The sequence below is a fragment of the Oryctolagus cuniculus genome, chromosome 10 (genome assembly GCF_051225735.1).
Source record: "Oryctolagus cuniculus isolate XC-2025 breed Fujian yellow rabbit chromosome 10, ASM5122573v1, whole genome shotgun sequence".
In the NCBI taxonomy this organism is placed as follows: domain Eukaryota; kingdom Metazoa; phylum Chordata; class Mammalia; order Lagomorpha; family Leporidae; genus Oryctolagus; species Oryctolagus cuniculus.
Window position 1 is genome coordinate 97,460,686 of NC_142876.1, and position 20,252 is coordinate 97,480,937.

The following is a 20,252-nucleotide window of genomic DNA, read 5'->3' on the forward strand; positions in this document are numbered from 1 at the left end:
GCCCAAACACTGCCTTGGCTCAGCTGCAGACATGGAAACTGCACGGCTGAGTAACCAACACCCAGGCTGTGTCTTTGAGATTTTTTTTTTTTTTTTTTTTTTTTTTTTTTTTTGACAGGCAGAGTGGACAGTGAGAGAGAGACAGAGAGAGAAAGGTCTTCCTTTGCCGTTGGTTCACCCTCCAATGGCCGCCGCTGCAGCCGGCGCACCGCGCTGATCCTGGCAGGAGCCAGGAGCCAGGTGCTTTTTCCTGGTCTCCCATGGGGTGCAGGGCCCAAGCACCTGGGCCATCCTCCACTGCACTCCCTGGCCATAGCAGAGAGCTGGCCTGGAAGAGGGGCAACCGGGACAGAATCCGGCGCCCCAACCGGGACTAGAACCCGGTGTGCCGGCGCCGCTAGGTGGAGGATTAGCCTATTGAGCCACGGCGCCGGCTTTGTCTTTGAGATTTTGAAAGAAGTGGGGGACAATCCACAGACCACAGCTGTGGGACCACAGCATGCAGCCAGGCATCAGGCTTCCCCTGGTGCTCCCACCCCCGGCACCCCCGGCATTGCTGCTCTCCACTGCAAGCTCTCCTGTACCCTCAGCCTCCTCGAGGGGATCCCGGGTCCTCCTCGCTTCCTGTCCCTTGCCTGCTTCCAGACCCCACCCACCACAGGCCTCCACACTGTCCCATTTGTCTTCACATCCAGGTCAATGCTGCCTCACCTTGCTGTAAAACCAAACACAAAATCCAGTTCTCGGAGGACGGTGCCGGTGGGTCACGTGACCTTCTCCTCTCCCTCCATACCGTCTCCGCCTGACCTGCAGACCTGAAGACTTCCAGTCCACCTCCCAGCCTTAAGCCCACCACCACCACGGGGGACTCCAACAGCCCTTGCCCACCCTGGCCAGCCTCTGGTTTTTCAGTTTCTCGACATAAGCTGTTTCTGTGGCCGTCTCCTGTGCTTCTTCTACCACCTCACCCTACATTTTTATTACCTCCACCCCAACTTCAAGTCTTCAAATTCTCCCATGCATTCAAGCTTTCTGACCATATCCCAGTGGATCAATTGAAACCAGCTTTCAAATCCATGGACATCCTAGTCTTCCACTTATTGAGGTCTTTAATTTCCTTCAGCAGATTTTTCTGTAGGTCTTTTATCAGGTTTATTCTTAGGATCTTCAGTTTCAATTTTTTATGCCTTCCACATCTCTACTTAACATTTTGAACACGTGGAAGATAGCGATGAGGACTGTTCTTTGGTCCTTTTCTGCTGATTTTAACATCTCTTTGAGTTCAGGTTGTTTTCAATTGATCGGTTAAGTTCGCTCATTAATGGGTCATTAATTGCTTCTCTGCATGCCCAGTAACCTTGCTTGGAGGCTAGACATAAATGCTCCCTTGTTTGGCACTAGATTTCCCTTGTCTTCCTACAAATCTTGTGCTTTGTTCTGGCACACAGCTAAGTTACATGGAGGAGACCATTCGATCCTTTTGGGTCTTACGTTAGTCGTTTGTTAGGTCAATCTGGGACATCACTCAGGCTGGGCCTAACTATCCCCCGCTGCTGAGGCAAAACCTTTCTGAGTGCCCTATCCAACCACCTACCAATGAGCAATGCCCTCACTCTGGCCAGAAAATCAGCAATCCTGTCTGCTGGCAATGGGAAACCCTCCTGCTCCCTGAGTGCTGAACACCGCCCTGCCCCACCAGGGGATTTTGGCCCCAGCCTCGTGCAGTTTCCTTGTGCACATGTGCTAAGACCTCTTCCGCTCAGCAACCCTCTCTCCGGGGTTGTCTCTGCAGACGCTTCTCTGCGGCCACGTCCTGCACGCTTCAGCCACCTCACCCTCTGCAGACTCTCAGCTGCATCCTCTCCCCTCAGGGAGTCGCCAGGGCGCTGCCCACAGGGCTCCCTCCTCCCTCCATGGTCCAGGAACTCTCTCAAGCCAATAAGCGAGGGCCACCATGGAGCTCTTTCCATTCGATGGTTTGTTTCAGGAATCTTTAGTTGCCTGAAGCCCAGTGTCCTGAAAATTATCTCTTAATATTGTCCGGTTTGAACAGGGGCAGTGGGGGGAGAAGGGTGGGACTGTCCAGCATGCTTGTATGTATATTTCAGAACCTTTTTTAAATGTAAAAGCTGTACATTTCTGGGAAGTTCTGAATTTCTTTTGTTTCCTTTTTTCCTTCAAGTATTTTGCAGTGAGCTTCTTTTATATATAGCAAACAATTTGAAAGAATACAAAAATATGTGAAGTTCATTTAAAAAAAACTACAGTATAGCGCTGGTACAGTACACTAAAAGACTTTGATAAAAAGAAACAATAATAAAAGGCCTCCATTTTAAATGTCATTCATATATACCTTGTGGATGAGAGCTATATACTTTTACACACTTTTTTAGAGGAATAAATTATTGAATTACTGAAAAAAAAAATATTGTCCGGTTTGGGTTTGGCTCCAGTCTCAGGTGGGAGGGTAAAGCCAGTCCTGTTACTCCATCTTGAATGGAAACAGAGATCTCCTAACTATCTGGACAGTTATCTTAAAATCAACTTTGAGATACGAGTCACACAAAATGAAATGTACACAATTTAAGTGTATGCTTTCGCTGAAGCTGACACTCATGTAATTAACACTCCAATCATAGAATGATGATTTGCAACACCTGCCCTGAACACTGTCTCACTTCCCTACCCAGCTAGCATCAGCTCCTACCCCACAAAACCAAAGATCTGATATCTGTCACTACGGGTTTGTTTGTTTCAGAACGTGATGTAACTACTTTCTGCCCAGTTCCTTGTTTCTGGGCTCTGATAATGTTGTATCAGTATTTCATTCCTTTTCACTGCTGAGTAGTATTTCAATGTGTGACTATCACCACTGCTTGTTTGTAAGTGTTATTGATGTGCACTTGAGTTTTTCTGGTTTGCAGATACTGTGAATGAGGCTCAATGGATGCTCATGTACAAGTCATTTTCATGACACAAATTTTCATTCCTCTTGGGTAAACATCTAGGAATGAAACCTCTAGGCCACAGGATAAACATACGTTTAACTTCATGAAAAACTGGCAAATCTTCCCAAAGTGGCCGTATTGTTTCATGTTTCTATGAGCAGTGTGTGAGCACATCAACTGCTTTGATACTCTTGCTAACGCTTGGCAATGTCAGGTTTTTTTGTTTTGTTTTGTTTTAAGATTTACTTGAAAGGCAAAAATGGGGAGGAGAGGGGGAGGAGAGGGGGAGGAGACAGAGATCTTCCATCCATTGGTTCTCTCTCCAAATGGCTACAGCTGAACCGATCCAAAGCCAGGCGCCTCCTCCAGGCCTCCCAAATGTACAGGGGCCCATCCTCCACCAAGGCTATCAGTAGGGAGACGGATTAAAGTGAAGCAGCCAGGAGTCGAACTGGTACCCATACGGGATGCCAGTGCCACAGGCGTAGGACTAACCCACTGCATCCCAGGGCCAGTCCCATAATCTGTTTTACATTAGCTATTCTAACTACAGGTGTAGCAGTTTCTCACTGCAGTTTTAACTTGTGCTTCCCAGATGACTCGTGATAGGCAGCATCTTCACACGTATTTACTGCCTATTTGTGCATATTCTTTTGAGAGACATCTGAGTTTTGCCAGTTTTTCATCAAGGTGTTCATACTATTTATTGTTAAGAGCTTTTCACAGGGGCCAGCACTGTGGCATAGCAGATAAAGCTGCTACCGCTCGCAGGGCCAGCATCCCATATGGGCACTGGTTAAGAGTCCTGGCCGCTCCACTCCCGATTCAGCCACCTGCTAACGTTCCTGGGAAAGCAGCAGAGGATGGCCCAAGTTCTTGAGCCCCTGTATCCATGTGGGAGACCCAGAAGAAGCTCTTGGCTTCAGATTGGCCCAGCTCCCACAGTTGTGACCACCTGGAGATTGAAGCAGTAGATGGAAGATCTGTCTCTCCCACTACTACTGTTTTTCAAATAAATCATCTTTTAAAGAATAAAAACAAAAGCTATTTAAATTTATGAACGGGACAGAACTGAATGCATCAAAGAAAATGGACATCTTAAAAACACCAACTCTTCTGTTACATGAGCACAGTACATAGTCACTTATTTAGGTCACCTTTATTTTTACCAATCAGTGCTCTGTACTTCTTTAATGTGGAGGTCACCCATATCTTATACTTGAATTCTAAATTTTTAATGCATTAGTGTTAAATGATTTTTAAAAATTTCATTTTCCACCTTTACAGCTTGTACACAGGAGTAAAACTGAGTTTTGTGCACTGATCTTGTAACCTCTGACCCTGTGATATTCACTTATTGATTCTAGTAAGGTTTTGGTCAACTTAACAGGACTGTCTATGTAACTAATGATACTGCCTATCAACAGTTTTTTTTCTTACCAATCTTTCTCCCGTTGAGAATTCAACCTGATAAAGCTGACATCAGACTTCTTTCTTACCAAGATAAGCAACCCTTTTTTCACCTAACATTACACTCACAGTACTGGTCCGTACATTAAGGCAAGAAACAGATAAAGAAATCCACCTGCTTGTTCACTTTCTAAATGCCCACAATAGCCCACAATAGGGCTAGGCCAGCCCAAAGCCAGGAGCCGGGAGCTCCATCCAGTTCTTTCACTTGAGTGGCAGGGCCCCAAGTACTTAAGCCATTATCTGCTGCCTTCCCAAGAACATTCACAGAAAGCTGGCCTGGAGGCAGGGGAGCTGAACTTGAACCAGCAATCTAATATGTCTAATATGAGATGTGGATATCCCATGTGGCAGCTTAGCCTGCTGTGCCACAGCACCCTGCCTGTTCCATGCACTCTTACAAGGAGTAAGTATTCTGTGGCTACTGGATGCAGTGCTCTATAAATACAAGGGGACTTCAAAAAGTTCACGGAAATGGCATTAAAAACTTACACAAAAAGTTTTTGAAATCCATGCACACTTTTATCACAATACACATTTCCACTAACTGTTTGAATTCAACCCTTGTATATGTGGATTTCAATACTTTTTGACAGCAAAACAAACATCTTTTGATTCTGCTTTCCATGAATTGTCTGAAGCACCCTCGTGTCAGTTAGGTCAAGGTGGTTGGTAGTTATCAATTCATCAAATATAATTTTAAAAAGAGTGTGTGTGCATGTGTATGTGTGTGTGACAGAGAGAGCACATATATGTGCACTCTCATCCACTAGTTGAATTCCCTCATTTGCTCACCACAGCCAGGGCCAAGCCAGCACCAGAACCAGGAGTGCAATCCAATCCAGACAAGGGTGGCAGGAACGCGATTCCTTTAGCCATCACTGTTGCCAGGATACACATTAGCAGAAAGCCAGTGAGGAAGAAGGGCCAGGAATCAAACCCAGGCACTCTGATACGGTGGCAGGCATCTCAACCACTAAGCCACACGCTTGTCCTTTCAAATGTCATTTACATATTATCTGTGCTTCCTGTTTTTCAGCTCCTTGCTCTGTTAATCATTGACTGTAAAACTTTTCATCTACAAGCGTATTTGTGGATTAACTTCTCCAGTTCATTTAGACAGCTTTTGCTTCACGCATTTCAAAGCCGTTACTAGGTGCAAGCACGTTTAGGGTTATCGCGTCTTCTTGATGACGGCTCCTTCCTGGGTTCTGAAATGCCCTCGTCTCCAGAAATGCTTCTTGTATTCAAATCCATTTTGCATGGTATTAATACAGTTGTCCCATTCCTTACATTTTCATCTGTGCTCTTATGTATTCACAATACCCTGCATTTTATTCAGTCTGATTTCTTTTAACTAGAACGTACCCGTTTTCATTTAATGCAATTACTGATATGGATTTGTGTCTCCAATCTCGCTGTTTTTTGTTTGTTCCATGTGTTATGCATTTCTTTCTTCCTTTACTGACTTGTTTTGGCTAACTGGGTACTACTTAATATTCCATTTTATCTATGCTTTCATTTTTCAGTATCTCCAGGATTTTAATCATTGCTCTAATGATCATATGTAGCCTTAAGTTATCTGTCTCCTAGAAATTCATTATTTCACAAAGAGTATGAGAATTTTATGACAGCAATCCTATCATTTATCTCATAGTTTACTTTTACCTATTATAATTCTCATAATGTCCTTTTTTTAAGGATTATTTTTCAAAGAAATTTAGAATAAATCTTTTTACTTTCATGTTTAGCATCTTGAGTTTTCATGTTTACCATCCTGAATGCTTCTTGTTTTTTTCCTTTTTAATGTGCATTTATGTTTCCATCTAAGCCTGAATGACTCCCTGTAACATTTCTTGTGTGCCCATTTGTCGGGGACTACTTCGTTCAGCTTTTGCATTTCTGAAACTCTGTGTCACCTTACTCTGTGAAGGCATTGCTGCTTCATATAGAACTCAAGTTTACCTTCAACTCTTTAAAGATGTTATTCCCTTGTCCTATGGTTTGCCCCATTTCTGGAAATAAGTCAACAGATATTATCTTCTCCTACGATGCAATGTGACTTTTTCCATCTGGTTTCTTTCTAAGTATTCTCTTTGTCATTTCCCAATTGAATGTGATGTGCCTAGGAGTGATTCTCTGTGTTTATACTGCTTGGGGTTTATTAAGCTTCCGGGAGCTGTGAATTTACAGCTTTCATAAAATGTGCAGTATTTTCTGATATTATTTCTTAAAAAGACCTTTTTTCTTCTAAAATCTCTCTTCTTTTGGGATCTCAATTTCACATGCACCAAACTGCTTATGTTCTACAAGGTCACTAGGCCTCCATCAATTGTTTTTTTTTTTCATTGTCCAATCTATTATTTCCAGATACTAAATTGTATCGATTTCTCTGAGATTTACCACATCTTGCTCTAGTGTGTCCATCTTTCCTTCCACGTCTTCAACAGGTTTACGGCAGGGATTTCAAAGTCTTTAACCACTAATTCCAACATCCCTGACTGAATATCAGGTTTTCCGGCTTCTTTGCACATCAGAAACATGTGGGTGATGTCTGGATTTTCAGGCCTTCCTTTAATAAGTGTTGAGTTGTGTTGTGGCAGCTGCTTCATTTGCGTGGCCTGATCCTTTTGAAACTTGTTTTTAAGCTTTTTAGGACAGCTCTAGAGTAGCCCCCCTCTAGGGCTCAACAGCCTCACCCCCAGTTCTACCTTCTCGGAAGTCTCAACTGAATACCCAGCTGTTCTTCAGGGTCAGTGCACTGCAGCTGTCAGAGCCCCGTGTCTCCCAAGACTGCGGGATTTCCTCCTCCAGTTCTCTTGTAGCCCCAGTGCTACCTGACACCCAAGCAGTTTAGTACACGGTCCAAGAGATCTAAAACAACTTCTGATTCAGATTTCTGAAGCCCCTACTCTGCACTCAACTCTACGATACTCCACCCTAACAGTTCCAGCTATCTCAGCAGCCCTGGACTCTATTCTATGCCTGCAGCAAAACCGACTGCCACCCTCTGCTGGGCTTTCTCCTCTGCCACAGTTCTCAAGGCACCGCTAGCCGGAAAGCCAGAACAAAGTGGGTTTGTCCTTCTCTGAAGGACGCCAGGACTGCCTTGTTTCCATTTTCTGCAAATAGTTGCTTTATTTAATTATTTTTGTCTCATTTTATAGTTTCTGATGGTGAGTCCTCGCTGGAGACCACTGACCACAACTTACACTCGTCTCCTCACATCCATTCTTGTATCCATCCAGTCCACTCAAGCTATTGCAGCCACCATGACTATGACATGCAGATTTTCCCAGTAGCTTAATTTTGAACATTCATAAAAGTAGAAAAAATTATGCAATGAACACCCATGTGCCTGCCACCTAGATCCCATCCTTAACATGTCCTTTTCTTTATCACCTATCTGTGTATCCCTCCAGCTCTCCAATAGTTGTTCTTACCTTTGGAAGCATTTTAAGGGCAGTGGAAGGCATTGGTACATGGCATCACTTTTACAAAATAAGAATTTAAATCCCATCATTTCCTACTTAAAATTCATCAGTGAGTTCCCTTACCCTTGAGCTGATGACCGAAATCTGTGACCCATGTGATCTGAGCTCTGCCAACAAGCCTCTTCCTTCTCCTCTTCTCTGTCTGCTCCACTCTGGGTTCCCGCCACCCCGCCCTGGCTTTGTTCAGTTCCTCTCATGTCCTCCATTCTTTCCCTCCTTTGACCCCAGCCTCGACTCCTCTCTTGCCTGGATATGATCACCATTTATCTACCTTTCACTTCTTCCAGGATATTCCCTAAGGGCCCACTGAACACTCTCACCATGGAGCTTTCTTTCAAGAGTGTTTATCAAAGTTTCTAATCATAATTTCTGTCCCCCCCCCCCATTAGGTACAAGCTGCATGAATCAAGGAACTCTGTCTTGCCATTGTAATGCACAGCACCTAGGAAGGCACCTGGCAAACAGACCTCCCACTCTCTAGGTCCCCCCAAAATATTCATTAAATGTGTAAGTCACTCATATTGATGAAACCAGGGTGGGGGGAGCAGGTGGTAGGAGTATCTTGTCCAATTTTTCCCTTTCTGTTCATCTGTTTTAGCAAACGCAGTCAGGGGATACAGAGTACTTAGGGGTCAGCAACGCTGTCTCAAGGCCAAGCGTAATTGTCCAGAGAGAGTGAGGGGCAAAGCCACCCAGGAGGCCTTCCAGAGACAGACAGCCCACACTTTCCCAGGGTCCTGCCTGGAAGCCAATCGAACTCATGGTACTGCAGATCCGGGTCTGCATTTGATTCTCAGAGGGACGGCTCTGGATCTCAGAGGTTGGTTTTGTTTTCCTTCAGAGAAGATTTCTCACCAAAAACAAACATCTTGAAGGGTTGCAACCCGACAACTCACTCTGAGCCTCTCCCCAGGGGCATTCTTACCCCAGTCAGCAGGCCCAGCGCTCTCCTTTGCTGGGGAACCTGCCACTCTGTCTCCAGCAGGGAGAAGGACATGTAGGCCTTGGGGACACACGGTTACTGAAATCCAGGAAATTGTGTGCCCAACCTAGAAATCCGGAAAGGAACAACTGCTGAAGAGTTCCCGATACCACAGACATTCTGGTCTTGCTATGCTGAGCTGCTCTCTAATACCCAATTCTGCAAGCAATTCTATCAGCCTGTAAAATATTACACACACATTCATAAGGTTAACAGCATCTCAGAGGCAATCCTCAGTATGTTTCTCACCAGACAAGTCAAATTATTAAGTTCATAAACATACTTTTCATTGTAGAAGTTAAGAGCAATTGTTAATGCCACCCATCAAACAGGGAACACGGGAAAATTATGGCTTTAATTTCAGCTATTAAGGTATGCACAGCTTTACTGGGAGCTGGGTCTGGACAGGAAAGCCCTGTAATGAATTCCCTTCCCCAAGGATCTGGGACCAGCAGACTCCACAGCCAGACTTGCGAGACGAATGCCCTCAACTCCCTCTCCCCTTTCTCCTGCACATCCACACGCCGAGCACGAGCAGGATGACTGCCGACGGAGCAGTCTGCTTGGCACCCAGCTCTCCCTGGACAAGCAGGTGCCCAGAGGTGCCTCCTGGGTCTGCAGAGGTCTTTGCGATGCACGATCAAAAAGCACATGGTCAGGGACAGACGATAGCCACCACTGACGAGTGAGTGAGCCGGGCTCACCCTGCTGCCAGCGCCTGGCTGCTGTCCACTGCTGTTGCCAGGGAAACGGACATCAGCTCGATGGAAACAAGGATCAGGGAAAACTTTCACTTACCTCATTTCCACTGATCCTGACAGCCATTTCTATGGAAACAGAAGCTGCCAGCCACTCACTTGTTAATATCAGGTGTGGCTACCAGCCTATGTGTGTCGGCTGCAACCATACCAACAGCACCAGGATATAGCTATCAGGTACCCCAGACAGCCTTCTAACTGCAACAAGACAGTCCAGTGCTCACAAGCACATGTAAATGTCTCGCCCGGTTCTTTTTAAGACACAGGAGGGTTAGCATTCTGCCACATCCAGGTGTGATTTCTTCTTCTGCCTAAGCCGTAACAGGCGATTTCACCTAATGACCCTGTGTCACACTTTCTCTGGCCTAGCCCTCAACCCCACTTACAGAGTTCAAGGAAAGAGAACGTCCAGTTGCTGGGCTGTGTCTTTCACGTCTCAGTCAACCCAGGACAGACCCAGCTCACTGCGGGCAGAGATTCCGCTGCAGGTGATCGTCACGGGGGTCTGTCTGTGGCTTTCCAGCAGCTCGATCATTAGAGATCACATACAGGGAACCCTTCCTTGTAAATCTCAAAATCTCAAGAAGTATCCAGAAAGAATCCTCTGCTGTCTGTCCCTTTGAGACTCAAGTTCTGTGACTTACTGGCCATTTGCCAAAAGTTCTCTGTTGACTGAGATATGGAATTAACTCATTAATTTAGTTCTGTTTTATTCTGTAACATGTTAATAGTCAGCAACCTGATTACCCCATGCCCTCAACAAGATCCCTTTTGATCCTGTAGGCAGACTGATCACTCTTCTAAGATACAGACATGTCAGAGACATAATATAAGGAGGAAATTCTCTTGTTTTCCACTTGCAGATACTGGTAAGGCATCAAATCAGAGAAAATTCTAAGCCCCAGTCACGAAAAATTTCTCAGAACGTCTGATGCTGAAGGGTATGTCTCCACTTAGAAAGCATTCATAACTGATACCACCACCACCTACTGGCGTGTTTTGCTTCCTGAGCCAACATTCAAGGAAATGCAATCAGGGACTGCCGAGCTCTTATGGTGTGAACTCAAACGGACCAGCATACAAATCAGGATGACCGGAACACATGGGACAACAGCCATCGAAGCTTCTGCTGTAACACAGCCTGCACTGCCACCAACGCCACCTTTCTGTGCCACTCTACTATAAACCTTTGTTTTATGTCTGACGCCATAGGAAGTGAGATTCAGAAAGACGCATTGGTGTGAAACCGCCGCTTCTCTATGAGGCTTTGCTTCTTCCATTTGCCCTCAATACTTCTACAGTTAAGATACACAGACCTCAAGGAATACAGAGCCAGTGAAGGACTGTAAAAGGTATCTGTTACCTGGTGAAAGTGGAACTTACTACAGCATGAAAAATGTCAATTAATTTAGAGCAGAGGGATTGTGAATCGATAGACACGGGCTGGGCTTACATTTAACTCTGCACCACAAAAGCTGGATTATGAAGAACATTTATCGCCTAAGAAAGTATTTCAAGTACTTTTTTCTGAAACGCTAGTGACACCAAAGCTTTGGGTTCATGGACCAACTATAAATGATTTTAATCCACTCTTTAGAGCAGGCCCAGGAGGTGGTGTATGTAGCCGTAACCACCGTCCTGTGTCTTTATATACATTATGTCTTAGATGATAAAAAACAGTAAGTGTAACTGGTGTTTCACTAATGCAGAGCCAACTTGGCCAATCAGGACTCACTAGCATGGAAGGACTCAGTGGATTACGTTCTTTCCTCACATCAAACCCCATTTCAAATACTCTGAGCTGTGACAACGGCGACCAAGCCCTCTGTGTCCTTTAGCTCCCTGAATCCTCCCTGGACTCCACCGAGGCTGGTACTCATACTAGACCCATTTCATGACAAGCAAAGCAAGGCTCCGAGAGTCAGGTCCTTCCCCTGTATCTCACCTCGGTGAAAGGGAGAACCGATTCAAGCCTTGCTTACTCAGCTCTGAAGCCATTCCCCCTTCAGAAACAAACCACTGTCAAGTGTGACTCCAGTGACCAAGACTTCGATCCGCATAATACCCTGCAGCTGACACGGGATGTGTGCAGCCTCCTTGGCTACCTTCAGGGCGGCACAGAGCATAGGTGGTATACCTGCAAGGCACTCCAGGGATGGCCACACTTCAAAATTTCCAAAGAGCCCCCCTGACTGTTGCCACGTCACCCAGGGAGGGGAGCGGAGGAAGAGCTGTGGGTTTAAGATAAGAATATGTGAAAGGAGCAGAATTCTGGATACATTTCTTAAAGCACAACTCCATTCATTAGCTGCATCGGCAGGGGTGGGACAGGACTTTTGGTCTGGGTACTTATAACCTCATTCGCAGGCCACAGAATTATCACCTTACAAACCAGCCTGCTATGGACTTAGTGAACGCTGAGCCCCTCCTGCACTTGCCTCGGCAGGGCCAGACCAAAGGATTTGGAGGGTCTCACACAGCCTGGACATTCCCCACCCCTGCTGGGGCCGCCCTAGATGGGGGAACACCAAGAAAGGATCCCTCCCAGTCGTAAGACGCCAAGACCGAGTCCAGTGGTGGCCAACTCAAGTCCCAGGGGTACGCAGGACCTTGGCAGGATGGAACCAAGGGCCCGCAGGCCCTTTCCTGGGAGGCTGAGCCAGCCTTCGGGCCTGCCCACTGCCCGAGACCTCCACTCTCCTGAGACGCCAGCCGAGGGTCTAAAGAAACTCAGTGCCATGCTCCAACACAAATACATTCTCTGACTTGCCTACTTCCTGATGAGAGACCACAAAGGGACAAGGAGTTAAGCCAACAATTCTGAAACAAGAGATTGCCAAGCTTCTAAAACCCCAGCACGGAAAGATGAGACACACATCCCCTGAACGGCCGAGTGGGAGGAGGCACACTTTCCCCAGGGCCCTGTCACTAGGAGACCACCTCCTGGGGGACAACTCAACACTGACCTGTAAGTCACAGACGTTCCCGGCTCCTCCCCGGGAGCGCTGTCAGCAGAGAGAAACGTGATCCTGTGAGTCCACGCTCTGCCAAGGAGGACCAGCAGTTCATAAACCCTGGACTCACTTCGAGGGGAGAAGGCACTGTTATAAAACCAAAGATGTTCCCAAAAGCATCCATCTCAAAGCACTTCAAAAATCGAGCACTGCCAAACCCACTGTGCAGATTCAAGGCAGTTCAAGAGTTACAAGAGTGGCGTAGCCACACGGGCAAGGTGGCGCCAGGGAGCACCCACAGGTATCTCAGAAAGGGTAAAAGACTCACAGACACACAACAGCGCCCAGCGCATCGCTGTAGGGCAACAACAGGTGTCCGCTTGGAACTCTCATACTGGGAGCCTGCTGGGTCAGGGCCGCTGGATTCTCCTCGTGCTGGTCTGTCCGTCCCAGAGGAGCAGGCGACATCCATTGTCCTTACTCTCGTTTTGCAAAACCTCTACTGTTCCTTTTTTTGTTCATGTGAAGGATCATACAATTAAAATCAACTATTTTAAATGTGCTTTAACAACAACAAAACACAAATGGAAACCCAGGAGGTGAGTTAGCCCAGCAGATGAGTGCGGGCAGCTGGACGAGGTAGGAGGATGCCGGCTCCTCATCAGCATCCCCTGGTCCATCCCACCCCATCTTTCACGGAGCCTTGAGTCTAGACTTCAGCTGCAGCATTTCCCAGACTGCACTATTTACAAATGGCCTCCCCTCCTAGGTGGCCACCACTTGAACACAGGATGCTGCGTGTGTCTCAGCCATCCAGGTGCCTCTGGCCTGGAGCTGGGTACACAACAGGCCTCAGGGAACGCAGACCCAGCGAGTGACCATGGCCGAGAACCCCTCTGTCTGCAGACACCGCTCCTGCTGCACCTCACACACCCCCTCGCCTCTCCCACCAACAGAAGTGCCCTCCTTGGGTACAGTGCAGGCAGCGTGTGGCATCTAGGAGTCCGGACACGGCGTGAACTGACAGCTAGCATCAAGGAAGCCTTGCATTTCCTTTGAAAAAATTCACGAGTCATTTGCCTTCTCCTTTGCCAGCGATCTGGGTTTGTTTTGATGCATGAAAATGCTTTTTAAAAATGTACAATTTTCCCTCAAAATGCATTTTAGTAAGACGGCTGTTCCACCTTCTCCTCCAGCTTTGGGTACCTCCTGCAGGCTGCCTACTGAACCCCATCATTATGACGGGGGCCCCTCCTCCCAGCCCTCTTGTTTTTACTCCTCTTGAGCCCCTCAAGACTTGGCTCCCACCTCTGCTGCACCCTGCCAGGGCGGGGCAGCGGCTCCTGCCTGGCGGGGCTGAAAGATACGGCATGTCACCGGCACTGTTAAAATTAGTGGTTTCCATGGCCTCCGTTGGTTCAGTTGGGTTTAAAGACACGGGGCGCCAAGGAATTCACAACAGAACTGCTGTTAACCTTGTATGGGCAGCTCCTGGGGCAGTCTCTCCAGGGATAAATGCCACTCACTCTCACACTCCCAACCCTAACCCGAGGCCCCAGAGGGTCATCAGGAGGAAGGTGCTTTCCAAGTTCAAAGTAAAAGAGCAGGAGACTTGAGGAACTGCGGGTTCTACAGAAGGAAACCTGGGCTGTCACACCCTCCTGTTCTGCCCCAGCCCCACTCCTCTCACTAGGGGACACTGGCTCCTGGGCCATTCATCTACATGAAGGCATCAAGTGAGAGACCACGGTGTGAAACTGCAAATTCCCAAGGCTTATCCCTGGGGAACACCATGGGCAGGCTGGAGGGCTGAGGAGGCAGGGAAGCCCAGAGGCAGGATTGAGGCTCTGCAAAGCCCTGTCCCTGCCAATGCAGCCAATGACTGTTTGCTCAAGAACACAACACAGGCCTCTTCACATGCAAGAATACACCACTCCCCTGAGAAACAGCCCTGGAGAGAACCAGAGAAACTGAGTGAGAAGAGAAACTCCCTAGGTATCAATTAAGGTGACATCCTGAGGACCGCTGGGCTCAGTGCATCAACAGAGGCTACTGTTGTGGGGGAGGGGACATGGGTACCTTCTGGGCCTCCAGGTGCTGCCCCACCCCCAACCCCAGCAATGCCCATGTGCTGGCGACCCTTCCCAGAGAGCCCGGGCAGGCTCCCTTGCCTGCAGTACTCTGTTCTCCAATGGTGACCAAGGAAGGGCGAGGAAGCAGAGCTACCCACTGGGGCACTGGGCTGGCATCGCCAACCATGGGCAAGGCAGAGCCACACAAAGCAAGGCACCCTTGTTCCAAGGCAGTCTCCCTTGAGCCCTCGTGATGCAGGGGCAGTCCAGGGAGACAGGGCTCAACAAACCCCTAAGTAATAAAGACCATAGTGAGGCACCAAGAAATGTATGTGCAGAAGCAGATCAGCATTCTGCATGAAAGACAGGTTCGGCGAGGCAATGAGAGGGGCAATTCTCACCTGACGGCAGCAGCAGAGAAACCAAGTTAGTAAAAGAGCCCAACCAGAGGGAGGAAGATGTGTAAACTGCTGGGTATAGATGCACAGCTCTGGGCTCATTTCTCCTACACCACAAAATCTGAACCAAGTGTGTAGAACATCCCCAGTGCAACCAAGAGGAGCCAGGGTTGCACGAAGGCAAACAGAACCACAATGGACAAAAGCCCCTCCCTGGGGGACACCAAGGCTGGGAAGCCTCTTACATGGAATCCACCGGGACACATCCACGTACAACGAGGCTGGTTTTGGGGCAACGCTTTCATGAAATGAGTAGTGCTTGGCAAGCATCAGACACACAGACTCTCACAGACACAGGCAGAAAGAATCACAGTTCAATCCAAAAGCAACACACAGAGGGGCCATCAGAGTCCAAACGCATGCAGAGAAGCCGTCGGGGAGCAGCTAGGAGACACACAGAGCTGCCTGCCACGTGGCAGTGTGAGAGTGAGCAACACGGATCCAACTGCTTACCCACTAAGGACACCAAGAACCAGGTTAAGCACGAAAAATGAGCCAAGGATGATGAGACTAACAAAATACACCCATGGCCATTCCCATCCTATCGCATCATTTACCTGTAAATGCAAGCAGATCAGTCATCAGTTATCCATTGGCTAATGAGCAGAGCCCTGGGGGCAGCTGCCAGACCACTTAGAGCTTTGGCACAGCGGAAGTGCTTCTGCAACAGGACTGGACCCAGCTCCTGCCATTTTCTCCCCCTTCCAACAAGGCCAGTTTTGCTGCTGAAATCTACATATGCGGCCTTCCAAAAGTTGGCCCAGACTGGCTCCTGCAGCTACTGTTTTTTTTTTACCCATTCATCTGCATAATATTTGGATCCAGGCCAATAAAGCCATTATAAATGTCTCTCATTTTAGGACAGTCAAAAGGGCAAGCAATAGAAACTATTTAAATCCCAAGCAACCATGCCAATTAATTTCTGGTCAATAATCGTTCTATCACTTTCTCCCCTGAAGACTGGTGAGGTTCCAGGATCGGCCTGACCCGGGACATCTCAGCAGGAAAGCGAGTGCCCTGGAGAACACGTCAGCACCTGGCCCCCATCTATGCAGCCTGGGTGGTCTTGGCAACTGTCCTTAGGACTCTGCTTTCAAGATGAAAGAGGTGCAGCTTACCCGCTCAGTACACCAAGTACAAGATTTAGTACGAAAAATGACCCAAAGATGACGAGACTGACAAAATACACCCAGGGCAACTCCAATCCCATAGCGTCATTCATCTGCAAGAAAGAAGATGGTCTCACAGGAGCGGGTTAATAGGAGAATCTAGTAAGGAGAGAGGTCAAGTTAGAGACAGCATTCTATACGCGTAATTAACGTTGACTTAGATGCAAACCCCAGACAGTAGCCGATGCACGCACTTTACATCACACACGCACGCGCGCGCACACACACACGCCTGCATGAAGAGTCATCAGGGCTCTCGGGCTAAATAATAGCAGACTCTGGCCTTGAGTATGGAAATCGGTTGAGATTTGACCCCTTCTCACAGCAAACTCCTTGATTAAGTCATTTTTCAGAAAATGTCTTAGTGGAAGACAAAATTAATGCTTAAATGGAATCCGTTCTCTCTATTGCCCAAGTTGTTAGCACTTCCACTGCTTTTAAACTCCGTAATGGTGTAGGGCCAGCACTGTGGTGCAGTGGGTTGAGCAGCTGCCTGTGATGCCGGCATTCCATATCAGGGCGCTGGTTCAAGTCCTGGCTGCTCTGCATCTGATCCAGCTGCCTGAGAAAGCAGCAGAAGACGGCCCAAGTGTCTGGGCACCTGCTACCTACGTGGAAATCCCAGGTAGATTCCTAGGCTCCTGGCTTTGGCCTGGACCAGCCCAGGGATGTGAACTGGCAGATTGAAGCTTTCTCTGTCTTTGTCTCTTCCTCTCCCTGTCACTCTGTCAAATAAACAAATAAATCCTAAAAAAAAATTTTTGATGGTGGAAAGGAATTAGACACACATTGGTTTTCAGCCTTTTGGCTAAGGTCAAGTGTAATTAGAGAGACATACTTACAATATTTGACTCTATAAATAATAAAAAAAAAACTCTCCTGAAATCACCTTCCCCTAGAGGCTGACCTATTTATCCAAGGACACCTAACCCACCTGCTCCCAGATCACCTGCCATCCATGAGAGCAAGCTCAGTGAAACACATGCAGGCAGTAAGGTTTTTCAGAGGCCAACTAGTGACACAGGAATATACAGGGTGCTTTGGCGCAGGGTGAGCCTGCTCTCAGTTGCACCTACAGAAAGGATCCATTAGGGGCCGGTGCTGTGACGTAATGGGTAAAGCCTCTGCCTGTGATGGCCAGCGTAAAATATGGGCACTGGTTCGATTCTCAGCTGCTCCACTTCCAATCCAGATCCCCGATAACGTGCCTGGGAAAGCAGCAGAACATGGACCAAGTACTTGGGCCCCTGCACCCACGTGGGAGACTTGGATGAAACTGGCTCCTGGCTTTGGCCTGGACCAACCCTGAATGTTACAGCCATTTGAGGAGTGAACAAGCAGATGGAAGATCTCTATCTCAGCCTTTCAAATAAATAAATATAATAAATAATAAATCTTTTTTTTTAAAGTGGGGTGGCAGAAGAGGAAAGAAGCCCTTAGCCCCTAGACCTGGCTGCGACCTCGGGAGACTGGCTCCCGCTTTGAGCTGAATGGGATTAGAGGTGAAAGGAGGGCTTGACGGGAGGAACCCCTGCATCTAGAGGAGCTCCAGCTGCATGTGTAGACAGGGTCTCTGCCAGACCCTCCAAGAGGAGTGCGAGTGAGCAGCTTCCAAGCTGGAGCCAACAGGAGCTTTACGAAGCACAGCTAGACGAACATTCCAGCAGCACCGGTAAGGGTTCAACTGGGCAAACACCTCTCCCTGGAGTGAGAGGCAAGGACCAGCCAGGGGACAGAAAGAATGGACCCAGGCTTGACCCTGTTGGGAGACCCCGAACCTGGCAGATCCGTCTCTTGTTCTGCAGGTGCAAGCCCTGAGGGCCATCAGGGTGCTCTTGCCCACACATTATCTGGCTCCCACCTCTAGCTTTACAGAACGAAGCTCATGCATTTCACAATGTCTGCTTCATGTAGAAGTCAAACAGGAAAAGAGAATATTTTGAAAAAATTTACCTAACATCTGTTGCTGCAATCTGAGAGAGAGGCCATTAAATCCCTTATGAAACACCTGCTTAGCCACATGAAAATAGATGTGCTTAATAGAACTCCTATCAGTCTGCACATCTCACACTGGCAATTAGAGTAATGGATGAGCCAGGGCCGTGGCTGCAATTGTTGATCCAATTAAGCTGGATAAACTAATTTCAGCAGGAAGGCAAAGGGTAATTCTTCCTAAGCAACTACACCACTAAACTTAGTTTGAAAACCCGTATGTGGAGAAGCAGCAGGCTGCTGGGCACAATGGCCAGAGCCCAGCTTGGAGGGAGCACCTAGGACCGAGACCTTGCTGGTGGCACCGAGGTACGCATGGCAGGGAGGCATCCCATATGGACGCAGGTTCTAGTCCCGGTTGCTCCTCTTCCAGTCCAGCTCTCTGCTGTGGCCTGGGAAGGCAGTGGAGGAAGGCCCAAGTGGTTGGGCCCCTGCACCCGCATGGGAGACCAGGAGGAAGCACCTGGCTTCTGGCTTCAGAGCGGCGGCCATTTGTGGGGTGAAGCAACAGAAGGAAGACCTTTGTCTATGTTTCTCTCTCTCACTGTCTAACTCTGTCAAATAAATTAAAAAAAAAAAAAGAAAACCTCGCTCATCTTCAGCTCTGAGAAGTCAGCTGGCTAGGCCGTCTGTCTCCAATCCTCTTTTGGGTCTCAGGTTGGAAGGGAAAGTTTTCTTAAAAAATCAAAAAGCTTTTAATTTCTGGGAAATAGGTCTTCATCAGATTCACGTTTTCTTGAACCACAAGCGTCACCTAGAATGATAAACAGGGACCCAGAAGACAGGCCACAGCTCAGCCAAAGCAGCCAGAAGGTGGGTGACATACTCAACACGGTCCCTAGTCTTTCTTCCCATGTTATCTTCCCAGCCAACTCCCTCTTCAGAGCCAAGTATTTCTTAGACCTCACTCTACACACAGGAGGCAAAAGTTAGAACTGCCAGGCTCCTCCAAAAACTACCCCTATGAAAATAGACTCTGCCTGGGACTCTGGGTGCCTCGTCTTGATCAACAATGGAGAAACCACAGTGTGACCAGAGCACTTCAATTACACTTTAAAAATACTGACCTCTGGGGCCGGCTCTGTGGCATAATGGGTAAACCTGCTGCCTGCAGTGCCGGCATCCCATATGAGAGCCGGTTCAAGTCCTGGATGCTCCACTTCTGAGCCAGCTTCTGCTATGGCCTGGGAAGGCAGTAGAAGACAGCCCAAGTCCTTGGGCCCCTGCACCCATGGTAGAGACTTGGAAGAAGTTCCTGGTTCCTGGCTTTTGATCGGCTCAGCTCCATCCATTAAGGCCATTTGGGGAGTGAACCAGCGGATGGAAGACCCCCCCCGCCCGCCTCTCCTTCTCTGTTTAACTGTAACTTTCAAGTAAAATAAATAAATCTCTAAAAAAATTACTGATCTCCAAGTCACAATGGAATGTCACCTGGTGCCCAAGAAACAATGTTCCATTTAGTTTCAGTATTCCCTCATTTTAAAAGCTGAAATGCACCTACATTTCCCAAATTAAAGGCCAATGCAGGAGGACTTTTGTGTTTTCTAACTGTTGCACACCTGATAGACTGGCCATGGCTCCCCAAAGCAGGCTATTAGAAGAAAGGCAAGCCCTCTGCTGATTGCCCAGACAGGGATTTCCCAGGCATGGGGAAGGAGGCCATGAGCACTTCCGGCCAGGGTCTGACAGAGCCACCTGCACAGCTGTGTGCAGCATTAAGACAGCTTAGCACTAAGGCAAGAGGCCATCCATGACTAGAGATGGACAGCTCTACTGCTGAAACCAGTATTTTTTAATTTCCCACATTCAGAAAAATCCATCTGAATTGAAAAAATAAAGACTTTCCTCCAAGTGGAATAAAAAAAAAATCAAAGCATGAATCTAATGGTGCGTCTAGTAGACAAGGAAACTAAAGCCCAGAGGGATCAATGACTTATCCAGGGTCCCACAAGCAG

At 47.7% G+C, this 20,252-nt stretch overlaps 1 protein-coding gene across 30 annotated transcripts in view; it reads right to left on the minus strand.

Moving 5' to 3' along the window:
* The window catches only part of CACNA1D (calcium voltage-gated channel subunit alpha1 D), a 332,447-nt gene that overhangs the window by 116,383 nt on the left and 195,812 nt on the right, over positions 1–20,252 (minus strand). For 25 of the 30 annotated variants that reach the window (XR_016214300.1, XR_016214299.1, XR_016214302.1 and 22 more), the window contains exon 8: positions 15,590–15,693. Coding sequence is in view for 26 of the 30 variants with exons in the window: in XM_089305533.1 (XP_089161659.1) it covers positions 15,590–15,693 (104 nt within the window). In the remaining 4 variants the exon portion in view is untranslated. Of the gene's footprint in view, positions 1–15,589; positions 15,694–16,254; positions 16,359–20,252 lie in introns of all 30 variants that reach the window. The other 5 variants (XM_089305531.1, XM_089305526.1, XM_089305543.1 and 2 more) reach the window with 1 other exon arrangement.